The sequence below is a fragment of the Barbus barbus genome (assembly GCF_936440315.1).
Source record: "Barbus barbus genome assembly, chromosome: 31".
NCBI classification, from domain to species: domain Eukaryota; kingdom Metazoa; phylum Chordata; class Actinopteri; order Cypriniformes; family Cyprinidae; genus Barbus; species Barbus barbus.
Genome location: NC_136759.1, coordinates 27982460 through 28006705, shown reverse-complemented (window position 1 = coordinate 28006705; position 24246 = coordinate 27982460). Strand labels below are relative to the sequence as shown.

The window sequence follows — 24246 nt, the reverse complement described above, 5'->3', positions numbered from 1 at the left end:
TATCTGAGAAAACAGATGCTCCATAACATTCATAAACTCAGGTTTTGAAGTAGAGATTAAGAGAATATAATTAAAGTGCAATAATGGGGTTCATGTGGCTCTCTGTGCCTCTTCAAATCTGTGTAGCATATTTTGTGGTGCTTCTGTTTTTTCCTGATTTTGTCCTGTAATGACTGAATGTCCAGCGCTCTCTCCACCCTCAATACCACGACTGAGGTGCCCTTGAGCAAGACACCGAACCCCCAGCTGCTCCCCGGGCGCCACAGCATGGCTGCCCACTGCTCCGGGTGTGTGTTCACGGTGTGTGTGTGTGTGTGTGTGTGTGTGTGTGCGCATTTGTTCACTACTCACTGCTGTGTGTGTGCACTTGGATGGGTTAAACGCAGAGCACCAATTTCGAGTATGGGTCACCATACTTGACAATACGTCACGACTATTTTGTGTGTGCTTGCTCTGGTATAGAAATATGGTATTAGTATTATTAATTCAAATTTTAAAAAGCACAACATTTTATGCTAGGTAGTATGCAGCAACACTGGAACAAAACGTTTGGGAAGTTCCCCTTGTGAAGGTACAACCATATGACACAACAGCAACCCGTTGCAGAAGTCAAACACGTTTACATGTTTTGAAACATCACAGACAAAAATGAGAACATAAGTTTTTTTTGCCATACTTTTATGTCATACACACACACGTGTTTATATGAAATTTATATATATATATATATATTAATTACAGTAGTTGTTTTACAATTTCAATAAATGAAAACTACATGTGAACAGGAGGAGGAAATTACTGATGTAGGAGCATTGCACTCAAGAATCAAAATGATTATCTGTGTCTGCATTACAGTAATATCCACAATATTATGTGTTTACATCATTTTTCTATTTAGCACTAATGGACATTTAGCTGTGTTTTTCTTTTAATGCTTGTGAACGATGTTTAGACTATTAGGGCCACAACATTCATTATATTTATTAATTTTGTTGATTATGAAATGCACAATATGAACCGCCTGAAGCTGAATGACAGCATTATGGCCTTCTGTAAAACTGCTTATAGCTATAATTGATAAACTTCACACTGTTACTGATCTGAACTGGACTGAACAATGTCACTGTTTACTTTTAGAGCTGCTTAACCACAGAATCTGAACTGTGTCCATCTTTGAAATTGTTCTATAATTGATTCTGTTATGTTCATATTTATCTCTGGAAAGCAGGCTTAAATCAATCTGTATTGTATAAAATGCAATAGAAATAAAGATCATTTATCTTTGGAGTGACATTGGAAGGTGTGGAAACAGTAGTCTACAATATAGATGATATCATTTAATATATCTATAACATGTACAGTGGGAGAGATCAGTGAGTGGAAAGCAAGTCTGTAGTGAATTATGAATTAAAGCTAATTATTTAATTTTGCATGCTGTTATTTTAAATGTGAAAGTGATCGCTCAACTTGTGTGGCTTGTTTTATGTAAATGTTTAAACCATTAAATATTCATGTAGTTATTTGGGTTTACTGTTAACAATATAATTATTTTACTTTGTTAGACTTTAGACTTTAGACTTTACTTTAGACTACTAATGCGTTATGTTTCAGACTTGAATGTGTGACATGAAAATAACCAATGCCTTTTAAGTCTAATATTTTTATAATAGAGGGAGATTTTATTTAGTGCTGTTTGCATTATGCAATATCATTAGACATGAGCTATGTTCCTACCCAAAGATACAAATTTAACTTATGCACAAAACTGGAATATAGCATAAAACATAAGCACCGTTTCCATCCAACGAGTCAAGAGAACAAAATCATCACTTTCTGATAAACTGGCACGAAATATCACTAAGATAAGTAGGAGAAGTCAATGAAGACAATCATTTTCATATATAATAAATTACTTGCTCCTCAGAGCGAGCAGACGAAACAAAATAAATTGTTCATTGCTTGTCATTGCTTTCAGAGAAATACTTTGACCACAGACTTTGCTAGGGCATTTCAGAACAACCAAAACAACATTTGAGATCGGTGGTTATAGTCAAGTCATCCCATCTCATCGTGCAAAGTCACATGACTTTTCTCATGCGCATGGTGGAATTTATTAAATAAAGTGTTACCCCAATGCCTAACTCTAAGATATGAGTTTCCAGGTACACTTTAAGACACTTTAAGCTTACACCCTTTTTTCCACTAGCCAATCATGACTGGTTTGAATAAAGGATATAAGCCAGATATGTTCTAAAACGTTTGATTCATCCATGTAGCTGTTACAGCATGAAAATGTGACCCTGGACTACAAAACCAGTCATAAGAGTGTCCAGTCATTTTTTTTTATTTATTTTTTTTGGATATTGCGCAGTTGCTTTGACACAATTTACATTGTTAAAAGCGCTATATAAATAAAGATGACTTGACTTGACTTAAGAGTAAATTTTTTAAAATTGAGATTTATACATCATCTGAAAGCTGAATAAATAATCCTTCCATTGATGTATGGTTTGTTATGATAGGACAATATTTGGCTGAGATGCAACTATTTGGAAATCTGGAATCTGAGGGAGCAAAAAAAATCTAAATATTGAGAAAATCTCCTTTAAAGTTGTTCAAATGAAGTTCTTAGCAATGCATATTACTAATCAAAAATTAAGTTTAGATATATTTATGGTAGGAAATTTGCTAAATATCTTCATGGAACATGAACTTTGCTTAATATCCTAATGATTTTTGGCATAAAATAAAAAAGGATAATTCTGACCCATACAATGTATTGTTGGCTATTGCTACAAATATACCTGTGCTACTCATGACTGCTTTTGTGCTCCAGAGTTACAATTATGTTTAAACACAGAAGAATATTAATGTCAGTAAGATTATTAGTGTAGAAGAACCCTAACATTTTCACATTGATGAGTGTTTCCAAAAACACAGAAAGACTGAGCATTTGTCCATCATGTCTGAGGAGTGCTGGCCGTGTCTGACCCGAGCTCCCTGAGTGCCCTGCAGCGGCCCGGAGACAGACGTATGGTGTTAAACAGTGAGCTCCTGAACGACTTACAGAGGAAGAAGTAGATGAGCGGATCCAGCACAGAGTTAAGTGAGGAAAGCCACAGCGTGCTCTCCTTCAGCTGGAAGAAAAACAACTTCTGCTGGCAATTGAACATGCGTCCTCGGGTCTGGCTGATGGTGTACGGCACTCGGGCGAAGTGGAAGGGAACGAAGCAAACAAAGAAGACCGCCAACACCAGGAACACATTGGCTTGAATGCTCTTTTTTTGAGGGGCGTTCGTTCCCGGCCTTGCCTGGTGTTGAGCTCGTGTGCGGGTGTAAGACTTGTAGAGCTCTTTCGAGATGAGCGTGTAGCATACTATCACGGTCACGAGGTTCCCCCAAAAGATCACCTGGCACACATGATTGACCAGCTCATGCCACTTCAGTCCCATCTCTGTCTTGAGGTCACTGCATTTAAAGGGAATCGAAGTGTTGGGCCGGCTCGTCAGGATTACGTTGGGCAGCGAAAGAGCCAAGAGCGACGTCCATATGAAGCCAGAGAGGATCTTTCTATGCAGCAGGCGTCTAGGGCTGGTGCCCACAAAGGGCCATATGGTCTTTCTGCAGCGGTCGATGCTGATCAAGCCGAAGAAGAGGATGCTGATGTACATGGTGAGGTAGAAGAGCACAGAAGACACGCGGCAGACGAACACACGCTCGCCGACAGATGCCAAATTTGCATCAGCGAGGATCTTGAAGGGGAAGGTGAGGGTCATGATAATGTCGGCCACCACGATGTTCTTCAGATATATGATGAAGTGAGATTTACTGGGGATTCTGAGGAACACCCATGCTGCCAGGCTGTTTAGCGACAAGCCCAGGATGAAGAGGACGGTGTAGAGAAGAGGGAACACGGTTGTCTTCAGAGCGCTGTCGCGCGAACAGGCCGCAGATGACTCGTTCCTGGCGGTCTGGTTGGAGTAAGTGACGAGTGCCACGGCTGTTGTGAGCTCCATAGATGTGCAACTTCTGTCACATAAAACACACATTGGCTATGTTTAGAAAAGCAGAACCTTAGGCAACATCAGACACAATTTGTAACAAATTGAGACTTATTTTAAGACAGAAAAAGCTTATAAAACAAAGGATTTATTGTTGAATTTGTCAGTGCATAAACTAAAGCAAGCTGGCAATAATGTGGACATTTCAAGCTGGCATGTCTATAACAAAGAAAAGAAAGTTCAACTCCTATTGTGACCGATAGGCTATTTATTTTATATCTTTCTGTGGGAGAGAAAAAGCTTAATGGCCTTTTCCCTTGGATTACAGTGTTTTTGCAGTAGATAGTGTTTATGGTAGAGGTCATTGTTTTATAAAATTAAGCCATTTGAAGTGATTTTAGAAGAATTTTACTTTCTTAAAGACTTTATACTCACATTTAAAATGTAATATCAATAATACTTTTGATTTGATTTGATTTGATTTTTTATTTATACAATATGACAAAAGCATTACAGTATTTGAATTATTTAATAAATAATGTACAATATTAAACATTTGAGAGAACCAGTAATTATAATGAAAATATGTTTCTTTTCTTTTTTTAATAGCATCTAGAGGTGTGGAGAGTAAAAGAGGATAATAAGTGTATTAATCCTAAATAAAGACATCAGTACTCGTAATTGTTTCTTGTTTTGAAAGTCGCTTTAGTAAAGTGTCATTATGCAAAATGTAACACCTACCTCAACAGGACGCCAGGATGAAATGTGATGAGTTTTACAAGAAATAAGTCTAGAGTCACTTCATGGTTTTAGGAAACAAGCTTGACTTTAGTGCCTTTCTGAAAGAAAATGAATCTTACTTTCTCCCTTCTGCTTTGTGTTTCCTGCTATGTCATGCAGACACAAGGAGAAGTTTAAAACGGTCTAAAAACTGATGTTACATCAACTGTGCATTAGTTCAACATCTTTTGTGCTGACCGAGCCAAACTCAAAAACCACTGAGTGACTCAAAAACCACTGAAAAAAACAATGGTGAAACATATTTGACCTTGAGTTTAAATAGCATCAATGTTAATTTCCAAACATGTAGTGCTTTGAACAATCTATGTTGTTTCAAAGCATCTTTACAGAAAATTCTGCCTTAATGTCTGAAAGCACCCAGTGAGCAGCCAACTGTGGCAAAGGAAAAAAAAAAAAAAAAACTTCAGCTTAGGGAACTTGGCGTTTTCTGGCAGTACAAAGAATGAACAAATGCTAAATAGCATCTTATTACACAATTTGTGTGATGTAAGTCATGTTACACAAGTCATGACAGATATATGATTTGTTCTCACTAGCACATTTTGGGTGATTCTCAAACATAATGCTAAAATACAGTATAACTTAGCTGCCAAGTCATCAAGTGGACCAACTTTTGAATGATCATTGGAAGGCAGCTTTTGTTTTGTAGCTTTCGTGTGGTGTATTTTTGAAGGATGCATTTAACTGTATCTTTTGCATCCTCCAGTCACCCGTAATGCTTTGCACACATTCACAAAAAGAAAGAAAGAAAGAAAGAAAAGTGGTTTCAGACAGAGACGTAAAATGAGTGTGTCAGATTGTAAAAGTGTTTTCACTAGTTTCAATTGCACAGCTTTGCAGTGGATATAATCATGTAGTGTGTGCTCTGTGTGCACCCGACAATGTTAATGGACCAGTGCAAATGTGGTTAGATTTAAAGATGCTATTTGCTTCAAATAAGTAAATGAATAGTAACACATGATAGCAGTTCTATACAGTATTTGCAGAACAGCAAAGTGAAATGCCAAAACTGTAATTATTTTATGAGTACGCAATTTCCTATAAATTCATACATGATTACTATTATTACAGCTACTCCTAATCATATTTTAACAAGCTGCAGCCTTAATGCAGAGTTTTACTCACAAAAAAACATTATGTTTGCAAACATAAATAGATATATTTTTTTTATGCTTTCTTAAACATTGTCCATGGTTGCATGCAGAGTAGCATATGGAGCTCAAAATGACAACAGAGCTGGGTTGCATGACTGGATCACGGAATAGTTTTTAATTCATGCAATATTTCTTGCGCCATAATTGCTACATTCATGCACTGTCACAACCATAAAATGCATGATAATGACTAAATATTCAGCTTCTCAGGTGATTAGCATTAAACATTATTAATTATTCCGTTTACATACATACATAGATACATTATTAGGTAATGTATTTTTCTGTCTTTGTCCAAATGTGTATTCTGAATTTCAAATAATTTAAATAATGCTCTTCCCTTCTTCTAACTATATGGTATCGTTCAAGCAGTATTTCATACATTTTGTGGAAGGCTTTTATTATATAAAAGATATAACAATCAAAAGAACTTGGTGTAGTGGAGCAGGAGCATGAGCACACATCTCACAGTGAGCAACACCAATGAGCAGGAAGAGACTGAAGAGTAGGAAAGGAGGATTTGGGAGACTTTTACAGGTTTAGATCACTTCTGGGTACAAGTTTGTCCCCAAAATGTGATTAGTTAGGTACACACAAACACACACAGACTGTGTGGCAATGTTTAGTATGGCTGACTTGGACTGTTGTCATTATTCATCAAAATGCCATCAAACTGCTGAGTTTGTGTATATCTTCACACTACAAGTCGCATCAATACTTATTTTGATTTATATCATTTTTGTTACAGGTGCAATTGAGAATTGCACGCCAATATGTAGTGATTAGATTGTATTCATTACTGAAAACCAATGACAACAAAAGGTTAATTTACTTTGCAAGGATTAATAATTGTTCACATATGCTCTTAACACTCTCTCTTACATCTTAATGTAATAAAAACAAAACTAGGCAAATCATTAAACTGTTGACAAAACAGTGTGATTCTGCTAGGAAACCAGTTTCCTAATGTTTCTCAGACTTCCTTAAGCAGTTTAACCAACCCACATGTGGGCCGTTTATATTTAAACTTAAGTCACTGTCACAGATCTGTATTACGAAGCTACAATGAAACAATGTTGATTTATTAATCTTTCCAAAATCTTGCAATTTTGTTAGTGAAAGTCAAGTTAGTGTAATTACAGCTTTATTGCAAGTACACACTAGTGTAAGTATTTACATCATCCTTCACAATCAACAGGTGCATCAAAATGTTTATTTATTGAAGATTCTCTTCAATTTTGGCATGATGACAGTCAGTTGGTTTCCATTAAAGCATTTTTTATTTCTGCAATGAAATTAATTCTTTAAGTATGCTAACATGTAGTGCATTCTACATCTTTCATTCATAATTAAAATAAACACAGATGCAGTTTTCTGTCCCTTCCCTACTTCTCTGTCGACCGAATAGGCCTCAGAGTTCATGTTAATGTCACTGTCCATAAACAAACCCAAAAAACCTTATTGATATTAAGCCTATTTTTAAATGAGAATTTAAAGATTTCCACAGCTTCATGTCTATCATAACCTGCTCCTGCCAGACAAACTGCTGAAATACTGGAAGTTTGTACAGAAAGGAAAGGAAACATTTGTCTCTTTCCACAGCCCCGAGGAGGACGTTTCGTCTTTCTTTAAATAGACAATGCTGAGCTATGAAAGCACTGAATGAGTGACCTGTTCACGCACAAGATAATTCAGATAGACTGTGAAAGCAATGCATGGAAAAGTTGCATAGAATTTGCAAAAAGACAAAGCCTCTTAATGGTTAATGCATACTCAGTGTCTCGTAACATGGCCCTTCAGAGCACATTTTCTCTGGCAGACGGTCAGACTAATAAAGGCACATAGAAACCTGAATGAGTAGGCAGGTCTGTGTTTGTTCAGTGTTGGATTACTACTTCTGCAAAAATGTTGGCAGCTCGCTCTATGAACAGATTTATTTTTCCATAGACCCTTCTCTTTGCTCAACACAGTCTGGAGTGTTGGACAGAGATTGTTCTTCAGTAATAACTGTAGCACCAGAAGGTAAGGAAGGTAGGGGTCAAAATAAATGTTTCCAACTCAGCATATATATAACCCACAGAATCTCATTTTGGCTGAAATCCATTATACATATGCTTGCTCAGGCTATCTGTCAACTTCAGACATGCAGTATGTACCGAGGTACAGCTGTGCTGATCATAGTGACAGTACAATACATTCAGAGCATGTACATCGACTGCTGTCAGTTCCTGGCAGAACACCAGCAGCACACGTCTGAACTTTTCCTGATTCAACTCATCAGCCCTTTAGCAGAGACTCCAAGACCTGAAATCGATGAGTCCGATAAAGAAGAACATATCCACTGTTGGTGTTTCTCCACAAATGAGTATTTGATAACATCAATTAAGCTGCTTTACTTTGCTTCCTAGATGTTTACTAAGACATTCATCAGGACAATACACAAAACAGGGGTCTCAAGAACAATTTTGGTAAAACTTTATTTTGATCGTCCACATAAGACATTCTGTCTAACTTTAAGTAACTTGCAACTACATGTCAACTTAATATTTGCTAACAGCATAATAATTGTAACTACCTTATACATTTATGGTTTATTGTATTAGTATCGTTTTCATTTGTCTAAATGTAGATTTCTGTGTTACAGGAAAATAATTGGTCAACATTGATTTACACATCAGCATCCCCAAAAGTGTCCTTCACAGTCCATTACATAAGTGTAACTTTTTAACTTTTTTTCTAACTTTTTTCTAACTTTCAATGTTAACACATCATTTGCGTGTGCAACTAGATGTGTTTGAGGTTAGAAGGTTGAATGCATTAGTGATATTATTTTACATTTTGAGGATAATGATGACAAGATGATGACACTTGGTTGTTCACGCTGGCCTATTTTCAATGGCAAAACTAGCATGAGAAAGTAATTAGTAGAGGAAGACAAATGATAGCATGACTTAAAGCTGCTATATTAAAGCTTAGTCTTTTTTTGTAACATTAACTATTTCACTTTGAAAAAAAAATAAACTGGGAGATTTGAACACTGAAAATGTGGGTGAACCACAGAAAACCTACACATATGGTCACTCTGTCACTGAGGAAAATCACTGAATGAAAAATATTTTAAAGATGCTATTTTACCTAATAAAAGATAATTGATGGTTTAATTGAAAAATGGAAACCTCTATTTAGTTCTACTAAATATTGCAACAGCTGTTGCTATTTTGTGGATGTGCAAGTTCAGTGTATGGTTCCACAAAATTTTTACTGACACACAAACACAGAGACTTTCACATATTGCCATCACCAAATACACTCTGTGACCTTAGTGACTCTCCCTCTTTGAGAAGCTTCAGTGGTCAAATGTCCAGCACAGAGCACATCTAGTCAAGACTTGCGAGTAACCTGACATGCGTAGGTGGGGTGGTTAACATCTGCCTGATAGACGGAGCGACAACTTGACCTCCAACTACTGCAAACACATACTGTGGCCACAGTCTATTCATCGACACAGGACAAACCTCACTGGAGATGGCAAGTTACAAATACTTGGAGCTACGGAAGTGGTCATTTGAGGTATCATTATCAACGAATAAGACCTAAAACCTAAATGCTGAGTATATTTATTTGTGTTTGTGGCCTGATGCCATCTGCTGGTGACCTACTGTACACCCATTCACGGGCCAATGGTAGAAATCAACCAGTGTTATTCTGTCAGGATTTCCATTTTCTCAGACAGTTCGAAAGTCAAGACTCCAGATCCTGTGGCACACAATAAATCCACACCTCAACACTTTTAGTCCAACCATAAACCCCGAGCTACCCACTGTGGCTCTAAGGGTGAAAGGTCACTCCATCAATAAAGTCTGTCATGGACACATGATTTGTGGCTCACTCTTAATTATGGTTTTGGGGTATGGTTTGAAGTTATCAAGATTTGGGTGTTGACGAGACTGAACATTTTGTTCTCATCAGGGGTCTATTAAGTGTGGATATTTTAAATATATAACACCTTATTTAAGCCATAACCACTGAACTTCCAGGTTTAATTCTTGATAGGAATGGCACATAGATTACACATTCGGTCAGCATAACTAGCTCAAATGCATCTATTTTCCTAAGTGTTTCTTAATAGACTGGAACAGTTTCTACTCTACATACATGTGTCACATAATTTTTCAGTACATATGTGCACTTGGCTTGAAATGAAAATGTATGTATATGCTTGAAAGCAATTGATTCAAAACTATTGCCTTTTCACACATGGAGTTTAAAGCAACCTGTCTCCCTAAAGGATGTAAGATATAAATTGATTACACGAACAAAATCAGAATTTAAGCTTATATTTCAACATCTTCACGTGTCTTCACTCCATGTTCACTCCAAAAGACACATAATATCCTAGGCTTCACGAATGCAGGCAGAATGAGGTACTGAGTAAAAGATGAATCTGTCCCTTGTGTCTGAAGATCAGAGGTGTGGATTCTCAAATCCTATCGTGAAATTCCAGGGGTGGTGGTGAAAGGTGTTGATCCAAGCAAAGGTCGAAAAGTGGGAAGCCATGGAATGTTACTTGGTGAAAGAAAAACCTGGAGAGCCTTTAGTTTAAACCAAAGCATGGGCCTCCTTCCAGCTCTTGGAATCATTCTCCTCTTAAGTATAAGTGTGTGTGTGTGTGTGTGTGTGTTTGTGTGTGTGAATATGTGTAAGTGCATGCATCTGTTTTACATAACTGGACCTTTCTGTGAGAACACAATATTTATACATGTTTAAACCCTACAAGCAAGAGACGAAAACACATTCATTATTTTTCGACTCAGTATAATGCTTAGCAGAAGAAAATAAGCTTCAGAGACAGATATAAATATACTCAAAGGAAAGCTGTTGAAGCTAACCCAAGAGGGCCATCATAAGCATTTGTCTGTGACAAGCCTGGTTGTTTGACCCCAGGACTCTTCTCAAAAGGATAATGGGAACATTGCATGTTGAGGTCCCATTATAAATAAATGTCTTCAGCGGTGAACAGAAGCAAGTCATTTTCACAAATATGTTCCACAACCACAATAAGGCACGCTTAATATCCTTGCCAACAATAACACTCAAACTACAAAGAAAAAGCAAACAACTAGTGACTAAAGTGTTGAGTAACACACATTCTCTCAAAGGATAAGTAAGAGAATTGAATTGCTAAGCCCAAATGGTACCAGGTTTTTCAATACTCCAACCTTGTCATAAAAGCTCAGTTACTTTTATAATTTTATTATTTTAGATTGCCACAAAAATAAACATGGTAATTAAGCAAATCATAATGATTTGATTCACTCTGATTTAGTAGAAACACACAGCATGTGCACCCTCCATGAAACAGCCTAACCATGTCCTAAAACACTTTCTGACTGAATGTTAGAAATGACAAATGATGCACAATATTAAGCCAATATCATAATATATAAAATTATGTATTTACAATTCAATATGGACATAAACCATTTTTATATATATTTCAAAGACATAATTCCTCACAGTTCTTTTTTTCTCTCAAACAGCATACTGTAAATACCCATATTTTGTCTAGTAAACCTCTATAACAACCTGGAAAACCAAAGTAACATACTTGTATGAAACAAGGTTTTTTTTTTTTTTTTTTTTTTTTTTTTGTTAAGAGCTTGCCTTTTGAATAGTCACAGTGGTCATGAAGTCATGAAGTCATAACCAAACTTATATTACTGTCATATATGTTGTTCTGGTATCTCTGCCCAGGTAATTAAAGGCTATACACTTGTATGTCCCAGAATGCGCTCTAGTGGGGTTTCGTATTATAAGAGTCCCTTGTGCATGGAGAAGCTCACTGCCCAGAGGTCTTTCCTTTCCAGTTGCAGAAAGAATAGATCGATCTGGTAGCTCCCATGTTATCTCTGGTGTAGGCACTCCATTAGCAACACATTTAAGATAAACAGGAACTCCAGCCACTCCTCTCACAGTTGGTGGCGGCCCATTAGTGATCCGGGGTGGATATGCAACAATTACGACAGGCACAGAAAGAACCGCCTCACCAGCATCATTCTTTGCTCGGCACACGTAATTCCCACGATCATGTATGATCGTCTCATGTACAACAAGTGTCCCATTGTCCATCAAATGGTAACGTCCACTCACCTGTGGACGTGCAAGAACAAAACCTCCTGGCGTGGTCCAAGAAATGCTGGGCTGAACTCCATCTGTCAAGCAATGTAGGAAGAGGGACTGTCCAGAAATCCCCCGAATAATCCCTTTTGGCCGTGTTATAATATAAGGCTTTTTGATCACCTCAAAAACAACAAGCTTCTCAATATAGCCCACTTTGTTTTTTGCAGCACAACGGTATTTACCAGTGTCCTCTATGCTGGAGTTATAAATAACAAATGTGCCATCCATACCCAGGTGATATCTTGAGCCCTCGAACCCAGGTGTTCCACTTAACTGAGTTCGATTGGGGAGTGTCCATATGATCTCAGGAACGGGTTGCCCATCAGCAGAACAGTTTAACACTGCAGTTCTCCCTACCCGAGTCACCACTCTCTCATTAAAAGGGTTGTTAAAAATAGGCCTCCTGAGCTTGTCGGTCACTTCTAGTTGAACCAACATAACCGCCTCACCTCCATCGTTCTGAGCCATACAAATAAATTCTGCTGAATCTGATGGCCTAACATTACGGATCTCTAGCGTACCATTGCTATGGACATTAATCCTGCTCCCGTAATAGGGAGCGGTAAGAAATATATTGTCAGGCATGATCCATGTGATCTTTGGTACTGGATACCCTTCAGCTTTACAGTCTATTAGCTTTCTAGTATATTTGACAGCTGAATCTTTCATCACAGTTCTATTTTGATTGAAGCCATTGATGATGGGTGGATTTCCATCAATGTCTAGTTTATATACTTTATTCTCCTCACCTGCAGCATTGCGAGCCATGCAGACATACTCCCCAGCATCAGCTAATTTTACATTTCGTATATCAAGGGAACCGTTAGCATGCACTAAGTAACGCTCATTAGATGCAGCAATCATGTCTTTGGACGGAAGCATCCAAAAGACCTTTGGCTTGGGCTCACCTATAGCCTTACAGTCAAAGCAAACGTTTCCACCTGGCTTCACTTTGGCATGGGAGAGATTTGGGTGCTGAATGCGAGGCACTGCAGTTACCACACTTATATGGACATGCATCTTGTCCGTACCCAGTTTGTTTTCAGCATAACAGGTGTAATCACCTTCCTCATCAGAACCCACTTTATTCAGGTACAGTGTTCCATTATTAAACAAAGTGTACCGTTTGAACTGATCACTTTCTGTTCCATCTGCTTGCAGGGCGCTATTCACCAAGGTACCATCAGGAAGTCCCCAAGATATCTCTGGCATGGGGACACCAGCAGCCACACAGTCCACTTTTAGGTCATTGCCATAAGACACTTGCTTCCTGCTAAAGATATTTGGTTCAATCCGAGCTGGCTTCATAGACACTGACACCTTTAAAAACTGTACATCATCCCCAACTTTGTTGCGTGCAACACAGAGGAAGTCCCCGGCGTCTTTTTCATTGACTGATTCAATGATGAGGGTACCATTTTCCAGGACTTTGATACGGCTGCCCATTCTGAAATGAGAACATGACATTTTTAACAATAGGTGCCAAATGATGTCAAATTAATGCATGTTTACAAACTAAATTCTAACTGTTCACTGTTGGTTTGAAAACATTTACAAAATTGTTGATGTAGGATATGCATTTATCTGCTCATGTTTAATGCTTCTGCCCTAATTGAGATTCACACACATTGTTCATTTCAGGCTTAAATTGTTTAGGGGAAAAATAAAACCAGGGAAATTTAAAACTGGTCTGGAAAACCCATAAAATATATATATATATATATATATATATACACTCACCTAAAGGATTATTAGGAACACCTGTTCAATTTCTCATTAATGCAATTATCTAATCAACCAATCACATGGCAGTTGCTTCAATGCATTTAGGGGTGTGGTCCTGGTCAAGACAATCTCCTGAACTCCAAACTGAATGTCAGAATGGGAAAGAAAGGTGATTTAAGCAATTTTGAGCGTGGCATGGTTGTTGGTGCCAGACGGGCCGGTCTGAGTATTTCACAATCTGCTCAGTTACTGGGATTTTCACGCACAACCATTTCTAGGGTTTACAAAGAATGGTGTGAAAAGGGAAAAACATCCAGTATGCGGCAGTCCTGTGGGCGAAAATGCCTTGTTGATGCTAGAGGTCAGAGGAGAATGGGCCGACTGATTCAAGCTGATAGAAGAGCAACTTTGACTGAAATAACCACTCGTTACAACCGAGGTATGCAGCAAAGCATTTGTGAAGCCACAACACGCACAACCTTGAGGCGGATGGGCTACAACAGCAGAAGACCCCACCGGGTACCACTCATCTCCACTACAAATAGGAAAAAGAGGCTACAATTTGCACAAGCTCACCAAAATTGGACGGTTGAAGACTGGAAAAATGTTGCCTGGTCTGATGAGTCTCGATTTATGTTGAGACATTCAGATGGTAGAGTCAGAATTTGGCGTAAACAGAATGAGAACATGGATCCATCATGCCTTGTTACCACTGTGCAGGCTGGTGGTGGTGGTGTAATGGTGTGGGGGATGTTTTCTTGGCACACTTTAGGCCCCTAGTGCCAATTGGGCATCGTTTAAATGCCACGGCCTACCTGAGCATTGTTTCTGACCATGTCCATCCCTTTATGACCACCATGTACCCATCCTCTGATGGCTACTTCCAGCAGGATAATGCACCATGTCATAAAGCTCGAATCATTTCAAATTGGTTTCTTGAACATGACAATGAGTTCACTGTACTAAAATGGCCCCCACAGTCACCAGATCTCAACCCAATAGAGCATCTTTGGGATGTGGTGGAACGGGAGCTTCGTGCCCTGGATGTGCATCCCACAAATCTCCATCAACTGCAAGATGCTATCCTATCAATATGGGCCAACATTTCTAAAGAATGCTTTCAGCACCTTGTTGAATCAATGCCACGTAGAATTAAGGCAGTTCTGAAGGTCAAACACAGTATTAGTATGGTGTTCCTAATAATCCTTTAGGTATATATAAATCTCAAGTCAAGTCAAGTCTGCTTTATTGTCTGTAATTGTTATTATTGTAAAATTATTGTTAAATCTGTAATTGTTATTATTTTTAAATAGTTATGTTCAGTTCTAAAATATCTCATCAACAAGACTTTTGAAAACTCTTGTTCAGCATTCACAAATGACTACAAAACTCAAAAGTGTGGGGAATCTCTAGTTCATTCAGAGTTAGGGGAAAGTATTTTGCCTTTAAAACATTGCACACTTCAGGTTTTAAGTGTGTACAATCAAACAAAAACACTGTCATTTGTAATAGCATACCTGTGTGACTGGTCCACAAGAGCCTTGGAAGGCAGCATCCAAATAATCTGAGGTTTTGGGTCCCCAACTGCAGAGCAGTTCAAATGAAGTCGGCCACCATATATCACATCAGTTCTTTGTTGTGATGTGACAGTGATCTGAGGGGCAGTTTCTGTCCTCTTCACAGACAGAGTAACAACACGCCGTTCTGATCCTGTAGAGCTCGTTGCAATACACTCATATTTTCCACTTTCAGTTATTTGTACATCCCTCAGGTAAAGTGTACCATTTCCAAAAACAGAAACTTTAGTGTGTGTGTAAATTAGAGGTTGTACTATTGTGCCATCATGTAAGACCCAGTGTGTTGTGGGTCGCGGGTCACCATGAGTGCTACATGCCAAAAAGAGATTCTGACCAATATCAGCCCTCACCAGCTGCCGTTTTTCTTCCAGTATAGCAGGCGGTGCTGCAACCACCTGTAGACGAACAGTGGCTGTGTCAGTACCAGCTGGATTACTTGCAATACACTTATAATGTCCACGATCTAAAACGGACACCTCTTGAATGGTTAGCGTCCCCATCGTAGTTACTGTTACTCTGTCATGCTCAGTGATCGAACCTTTAACTTCGGTGTGATTAGGCAGAATCCATGACACAATTGGCACTGGTCTGCCCTCTGTCCTGCATTCCAAATGCACGGTTTTCCCAGCAAGAACCTTGATATCTCTCATCTTTTTCTCCAGTATCCGGGTGGGATAGGCCACAACTGACAATGTAACCACAAGTTTGTCAGAGCCATACTTGTTTTGGGCAAAACATATGTACTGTCCTTGGTCTTTGATGTTTGCCTTTTGGATGAACAATGTTCCATTCTTCAGAACCTCAAATTTACCCATTTTACCTTTAATGGTCAACATATTACCTGATGATATAAAGGAGACAAAAAATGATCAGTATACCAGAATGTAAAATAAATATGAAAATAACAATTGATGACAATACAATTCTTAAAAATGTTCGTAAGCGTTACGGTTTAACCTTTGTACCTGTAGTTGATGAGAATCGGTTCCAGCTGATGATGGGCTCAGGGTTGCCAGTGGCCTCGCAGGGGAGGAAAGCATCTGAGTTTGAGAGAACAGTAAAACTGGCAGCTTTTCCACCATTAATCCTTGGCTTGAAGGTACTATCCCTCAAAGATGAGGTGTCATACCTTGTAGAGTGATTGAATGTATTCAGATTGACAGTACTACTACCATATGGAAATGGAGTGAACGTAAATGAAGTTGAACTAGTCATTGTGTCTGAGGTAACTGCTCTACTCTGAGGTTTAGTGGGTTTAGTGGTCAAAGTAATGATCTCTGGGAAACTGGTGGTAGAAGACATTTTAGAGTCCCTCCATTCCTCACCAGAACCAGTATTATCAGGTGATGGAGACTGATCTGGTTCTTCAAGGGGTGTAAGCAAAGGCCTTAATATTTCACCACTGTGCTTAGTTTGTGAAGTTATAGTTGTGGATTTGGTGGTGGCAGGTATGTCAGCAATTTTACTCACTGTGATAATTGGGGATTTTGTGCTTGTTTTTTTAATGGGCCTTCTCCTTTTGGAGCCTCGTCTGTGATAACCAGGCTTTTGCTTTCCCCACAATCCAGTTTGAGAACCTGAGAACTTTTTCTGAACAGTTTCTTGCCTTAGTTTAGTTCTCATTGTTGGTGGGGCTGCTAGAGTGTGAGAAACTCCCATTGGCTCTGTGGTTGTGGACAGCTCATGGAATACTGGAAAGCTGATAAACTCAGCTGTTGTAGATGGGGATATGACATTGTCTGAGAAATTTGTTTCTATAAAAGAGGAAGAACCTGATGAGTCTTCAAATGATGTCTCTGAAGTATTGTCATTTTCTCTTGTCATTGGAGGCGACGCAATCATATGTGTATGCTTTAGTTCTGTAGCATGTACTGTCGTTGTTGCCTTGTAAGGCTCTGCTGTGGATGCTGAGGTCCTCTGTTCCTCATCAGTGGACAGCGTAAATGAGTTTTGATGCTTGCTGAGAGTTTCTTTCATTCCCCCCTTGTTCCCAAACTGTCTATGCCACTGAATCTTCTCCTGTGTGACTTTAGAAGACATTGTCATTGTAGATGTGGTTGTAAAAGTTAGTTCTTTCTCTACTGAATTAAAATAACTTTTATAATCACTTGAATTCTCAAAAATGGTGGGCACAATAGTTGCTGACATTTGTGAATCAGTGACAGCGTAAGTCTTTTCAGAGCCTGACAAACGAGTTGCCATGACAGGTTTTTCTGTCACTCTCAAAGAGGAAGTTGACATGTGATACCCAGTTGTGTGGTTGACCAGGCTTTGATTGACTGATGTTTTGCATTTATCTGTAGACACTCCAGGTGTAACTCTTTTCCCATCGCCACAATCTGTGATTTTTTCCACAGTGTGTGAAAATGTGAGATTGTCTTCCTTGTTTGTAGAAAGGTATTTGAATTTATTGAGTAAAGACTGTATGTCTGTAATTTTGCTGGGCCGAATGATCCTGCGTCTGCCATGAAAGTTACGCTTCTTTCCCAATCTCATCGTTTTGGAGGGGACAATTTGGATTTGGTGTTTGGAGATGATGGTGGACCCAGGAAGGAGCTCTGACTTGATTCTTTGAGTGGTCTGAAATGTGATCTTTTCTTGGTCTTCCTTTGTTGTGGTGACCGCTGTGAATATGGCCTGACTCTTAGGTTCCAAATAGGTGACATTTGGGCCCTGGGAGTTGTAAAGTGGTGTTGTTCCAGTAGTAACATCTTCTGAATCCCCAGAGAAGATAAGCTCTGCAGCTTCTGAAGGTCTGTTTGTTGCTTTCTCATATATGTAGGTTTTTCCAACACTATGACGTAATATGTAATCTGACTTGGTTGTATTCAGGGTTGTCTCATCTCTTTGAGTCCCATAATTACTCAATGTATAAGTGGCCATTATTGGAGTAGCAGGTGTCTGAGTACGAGAATGTAATGTTGTAGTTGTCAAATTAGTTTTCTCGTTTGCTTTTAAAATGTTACTAGTGCTATCATGTTTTACTTCAATGAAAGCACTGTTGCCAATTTTATAAGTCTCTGGGATTTTAATATCTGTGATTTTAATGGTACTATGCTCAAGTGTTTGAGTAGTTGTCATTACAATAAATTCATCTTCAGATATACCATCCCCTGAGGTTGCATCATTGTCATCAGAGAGTGTTTTAGACACCTCTAAACTTACTGTCTTTATATTTTCTCTGTTCATTTGAGACTTATCGGTGAAAGTGGGATCTTCTTTTTGGTTCTTTTTATTAAAGGCTCTTCCAAAGTTCCTTCTATTTCCTCTTCTGCCAGTGGGAACCTTATGAAATCTGGACTGTAGCCAAGAGAATGGTCTGCCTGAGGTAATGCTTCTTGACTCCTCACTAACCCTGTGAGAGAGATCCCTACTTCTAAGTTTCTGGCTATCATCTGTAATTTGTACAGCGTGATCACCAGATTCCTTTGGCTCTGTGCTATTTGACAAATCACCATGAACAGTTACGTGAGAAGCTAGCAAATCTGCTCCCAGAAAATTCCCAACTAAGCATCTGTAAAATCCTTTGTCTCGGGATGTCAGTCCATGTATTACCAAAGTGCCATTTCTGTAGAGCTTTCTGTTGCCATAGGACTTGTCTAAAATTGTGTGGTCAGGAAGTATCCACTGAACAGAAGCCTCTGGACTGCTGGCCGATGTACAATCAAGATGCAGGTTCTGACCAAGGTTATGAGAGATTCGGATCCCATTAATCTCTTGTTCTTCAATATTCCGGGGAAGCACAGTGACCCTGAATGCAAGAACATCCGCATCCAGGTAGTTAGTTGTAATGCAATGATAGACACCTGTGTCTGAGATTTCAGCAGATTTTAAAGTAAGCCTTCCATCATAAACTACTACAATCCTTTGATCCTCGCTGTTGTATGGTGCACGTAACTTACTTCCATCTGGTAGAATCCACTCTATAATGGGTTTAGGATCCCCAAAGGTCTGGCAGTTCAATTCAATCACTCCACCAGCAAGGACTGAATGTTCCGTCTTGGTCTTATTGTCCTTTCTAATCATTGCCCAGCCATACTGGTCTCCTCTATCCTTGCTGCTGTCAACATCTATTTGAACATTGGATAAATACTTGATAGTAAGGTTCGGAAATGTTGTTGTGATGCGGTCCAACTGTAGTAGGACTGTACTTTGCATTAACCATTCATTATTGGCTTTTATTTTTGCTTTAATTTCTGTAAAAATATCATCTTCCGTTGATGCTACTTGCTTGTATGTGTAAACTGTATCTGGTTGCAGAGAAAGTAGTACTTCTCGCTCAAGTCTCATTGGGGACTCGCTATACATAGCCAAAATATTCCAAATCTCACGTATATTATCATAATCAATGTTGCAGACCAGCGATATAGAAATGATCGCACTAAGGCTAGTTAAATCTTTTCCATTCGGTCTAAAGTTTGCAGTTAAGTTTTCCATTCCTGTAGGTTGCTGCACAACACATGCTATCCAGGCGTCGTTGAGGAATTGATCTGTGATGTTCATTTCCAACATGCCAATGGGTGCAACAAAATTTTTAGGATAGACTGAGGTATAGCCACCATGATCCAAGGTAAAATTGCTCTGTTTCAAGTGAGGATGAATCGAAGGTCTGCTGCATGTGTAGCTATCCCTTTGCAAACGCACAATGCTGCTGCCTCTCAAGGAAATTGGGAATTCACAAATAGGACACTGTTCTTTGAGAAACTTCCTGTCTCTTTTGCATTTTAGTACACCTGTAAATGCAAAATTAATTATCATTATATGTTGATGTATATATTTAAATAAAAGCAATTTTATTTACTAGAATGTTCCTTTTGCACTTGCTTTTGTCTTTCTATATTAACAAAAAAAAAAACAATTCTGCTATTTTTAATAGAACATTTGTTTAATATAGTCCAGAATCTCACCAGGGTGTTTTTCTAGCCATTGTTCAAGCCAACCCAGCCGACAATCACATGACCAGGGGTTTCCACTAAGGAAGAGATTCTCTATCTTGTTGCAGCCAGAAAATATAGTTGCAGGCAATGTGGTTAAAGCATTGTCTGACAAGTAAATAGTCTTGAGAGATGACCATTTTAAAATCTGGCCAAACCACAGTGATATAAAAGTGTCTGGATGAAGCTGTTGGAGCAGGTTCCCCTCAAGGTTGATCAACTGCAGCATTTTTAATCCATAAAAACTCTCTGGGTGGATGAAGGTAATGTGATTATGGTCCATATGAAGACGTACAAGATTGTCCAGGCCTCTAAATGTGTCCTTGTTTAGTTTCTCAACTCGATTATAACTCATTTTCAGAACCTAGAAGTAGATTAAAAAAATATATGGTGTTAAGAGTGAAAATAAAGTAACTGTCTCTAATATTTAAATAGACTCTCATTTCAGACTAGCTTCAGACTAAATACAGGGTCAGGATGGCAGACCCAGATACTTTATGGACGATGGCTAGATCTGACATCTACCGGTTTCAAAATCAAAATCAATGGTTTACTCCTACACAATGTCCAGAGTCAATCGTGATATGACATGCAATATATTGTCACAATAATTGAAATCAGTTTGTCTACACTTTATATTTTAAATGAATTGTTAAAATGCCATGGCTTGCTATTCCTCTGGTATGACTCACTGTGAAATTTGTACATTATTAAAATATTACTCAAAGTGGGGTGCTGATTTAAATATTAGTCAATTCAAACTCAGTTACAACATGCTAAGCATTTGTCTTATTGTTGGATGAATATTTATTAGCAATATTATGCAAGTCAGTTGTGTCCTAAACATTTGACTGATGTTTCAAGTGTTTTTCTTTTTTAAAGAGTTTTACATTACCATGATTATGCATGAAATTGAACTTGACTTGATGTGCAGTAAGCAATGTAAGCTTTCTTTCTAAATTTCTCAGCCTCAGCCTCGAATGTTATGCCTGCAGACCACCAAGTCCATTCACTGATGCATATATATATATATATATATATATATATAACATGCTTTTGAGGAGGAACTAGCCACTATTCGCAGAAGTTTGTCATATTCATCGTATCAGATCTTTGAAAGATATTGAAAGAAGCTAGCTTTGTTTGAAGCAGTTAGTAGTGAGTAGACATCCACAAGCAGAACTGAATACTTCACTTTGTTTTCTAAATTATAAAAAATACTTAGATATCCAAATACTTGGACATGAATAAAGGCCTCAAATTCTATATACATTTTTTTCAGTTTTTACAACCAAAAGTCATAAATTCTGGTTAACAGAATTTATATTATTTTTGTCTTTAGCAAGAATATATTTAACTAATCACACATTACACAAACTTTGTTTCCCAATAAGGTACTAATTATTAATAGTATGTTTATAAACATTTACAAATTATGAATAGTGTCAACTATTACAGTGTTAGATTGGGTACTGCAAAAAACCTGAACAATTACAATAATAAATGACTTTTACAGACACGTTTACAGACTGTGGTTGAGTTAATTAATCATATGTCAGCATGAATAATGTGAAGTGCTTATATTAATCATTTTAATCAGTTTAAACAACCAGTTAAATGGCATTTGTAAGCATTCAAATATGCATTAGTAAATAAACTGTTAATCAGAGTATAACATCTGTTAACATCATTTGTATATTTTTATAAAGTGCATAATCATATTTGAAATGATAGTTTAATAACATTTTAATAAGCATTTTAATTTATGTTAACTAATGATGTGTTAATTGTTATTCTGTAAGTTAATTAGTAAACATTTACAAGCACATTTTCACTAAAATTTTGCTATTTTAATATATATTAACTAATGATCTGTTATATAGGCATTATAGAATGTCAGGATTTATATAATGTTTGTTAATGATTTATTAATAAAAGTTATTATAAGTTATACTGGCGCTGCTCATTTCAACACCTTGTGTTATCCTTTGTGTTCCTCTACTAATTATTGGATTGCCCGATTTTTACATTGAAAACTGGACTTCAATTAATGACCACAAGAGCATCATCAATATGTCATCATCATCATCATCATCATCATCATCATTTTGATGTAGATACATAACATACAAACTCTCTAATGTATCCTGCTTTTGTATTTCAAATATTTCAAAATGTTTTTCTGTGTTCTGTTCTTGCATCCTAAATAAATTATTATGCATTCGTATTGTTATAGTACATGATTTATGTTGTCAAGTCATCAGAGACTCTTCCCTTGGATTCACAGGAGATGCATTTGATATGCATGTTAATGGCAAATAAACACTTGTATAGCTTGACTGCTTGTGATATTGATGTAACCGTGGGCCAGATGTGATGGAACAGGACAGCAGCAGTACGTCATCTCATCTTCACAATAAAGAAAAATAAACATGCCAACAAACTCAGAAAAACATGACATTGATGTTTTTTTGTTTAGTTTTTTTGCTGTATACAGAGTTAGTGTCTTATGTAACCAGACTTTTTAATGCAGCATGAAGTTTGGTCCTCATTCAAGCTTTCTGGCCAAGAACTGACGGTTTTGAAAAGAACAGATTGTCTGAATAAAGATTGCCCAAAGAGATGAATTCAGTATTGTACCTGCAGAGATGTGAGGTCATGGAACGAGCTGTCCTCAACAGTCTTGATAATATTACTGTGCAGCATTAACAGCTCCAGGTTTTTTAGTCCAGAGAGGTCGTTAACTTTAAGAGTTGATAAACTGTTGTACCTGAAACACAAAATTGCAAATGTTGCGAATTTGCCTTAAGTTCTTTTCAACAACTTTTTTAGAGAAATCTCCACAGTGTCTGTTAGGTTTTACCCCAGGTTAATTCTTTCAACAGCTGGCTGAATGTCCCTGGGTATTTCACTCAGGTATCTGAATGTGCAGTGCACTTCTGACGGAGCGTAGCATGCGCATGATTTGGGGCAGCCGCTGCTTCTGTGTGTTATATTGGCCAAAACACACAGTATCACCATGAATCTCCACAACAGACATGACTCTGCTGTCGGGCCACACATTCTGGAGAAGGAGGTCTGTTTCTTCACTATTTTTTGACAAGCTCGAGTTGCCATTAATCATTAGCTTTCTGTAAGAAAAAAACAATGTTAATCATATCTACATTACCATTCACCGCTGTTAACAAAGTTCTACATAACAAATGTCTTTTACATATTCTCCTGAGACCAAACATTACCTTTTTCAGAGAGAGAACGTATAACAAAAAAAATATTTTTATTCAACAAATGATTCATTTATAGCCTATTAAAAAAATAAAACTGATTATATGTAAATATTATGAACAGCGTCTGGTATATCATTAACTTTGTAGAATCGGGCTGTTATAAGCACATCCCAAATGTTTAGTAAAACAAACACTGACATGTATTGTTCCGTGAAAATTCAGCATTAGGGACGTCTCGTAATAATATAGAGAAAATGCAATGTTTCTAGAGTTCAAAATGGCAGTTATTAATGTTAACACGCTTACCTAATACACAGTTGAATTATTTAGATAAAGATTCACATGAAACAGTGTCCACATGATGAATGAATAATCCAAAGAATTCCGGTGAGGAACAGTCGTTTCCTTCACTTCGTCGATTTGCTCTGTAGAGCATCAAGTGTGCTGAAGCGCGTGTCGGCTGATGGTTTAACTGAGAGAGAATGCTCTGAATCCTCCTCCTCCACCTCGCGCGTCCGGTTACGCGCATACTCTCGTGCGCGCTGCAGTGCGCGAGGTTCACACGGAGGAAAAGGAAAACATCATCATCATAAGGAGAGTTTTCTTCACTTTCGGATTCTCATTTTCAGTCATTGTGAATCTGTGGA

General features: G+C 37.9%; 2 protein-coding genes across 3 annotated transcripts; both read right to left on the bottom strand.

Moving 5' to 3' along the window:
- Positions 1–1368: 1368 nt before the first annotated feature.
- LOC306851372 (P2Y purinoceptor 12-like) lies at positions 1369–4927 on the bottom strand. Of its 2 annotated transcripts, none has more exons than XM_079387552.1 (2): positions 4743–4927; positions 1369–4029 (listed from the first exon to the last, which is right to left on the bottom strand). In XM_079387552.1, the coding sequence occupies exon 2, from the start codon at positions 4014–4016 to the stop codon at positions 2961–2963; it is 1056 nt and encodes a 351-aa protein (XP_079243678.1). In that variant the 5' UTR covers positions 4017–4029; positions 4743–4927; the 3' UTR covers positions 1369–2960. The 2 variants fall into 2 exon arrangements, with proteins under 2 accessions (XP_079243678.1, XP_079243679.1); XM_079387553.1 differs by having other exon boundaries at positions 1369–4026; positions 4743–4828.
- A 6689-nt stretch (positions 4928–11616) lies between these two features.
- Positions 11617–24042, bottom strand: igsf10 (immunoglobulin superfamily, member 10). Its single transcript, XM_079388209.1, has 7 exons — positions 23906–24042; positions 23236–23503; positions 23013–23142; positions 20346–20736; positions 16404–20171; positions 15379–16279; positions 11617–13583 (listed from the first exon to the last, which is right to left on the bottom strand). The coding sequence occupies exons 2-7, from the start codon at positions 23487–23489 to the stop codon at positions 11669–11671; spliced, it is 7359 nt and encodes a 2452-aa protein (XP_079244335.1). The 5' UTR covers positions 23490–23503; positions 23906–24042; the 3' UTR covers positions 11617–11668.
- Positions 24043–24246: the final 204 nt, after the last annotated feature.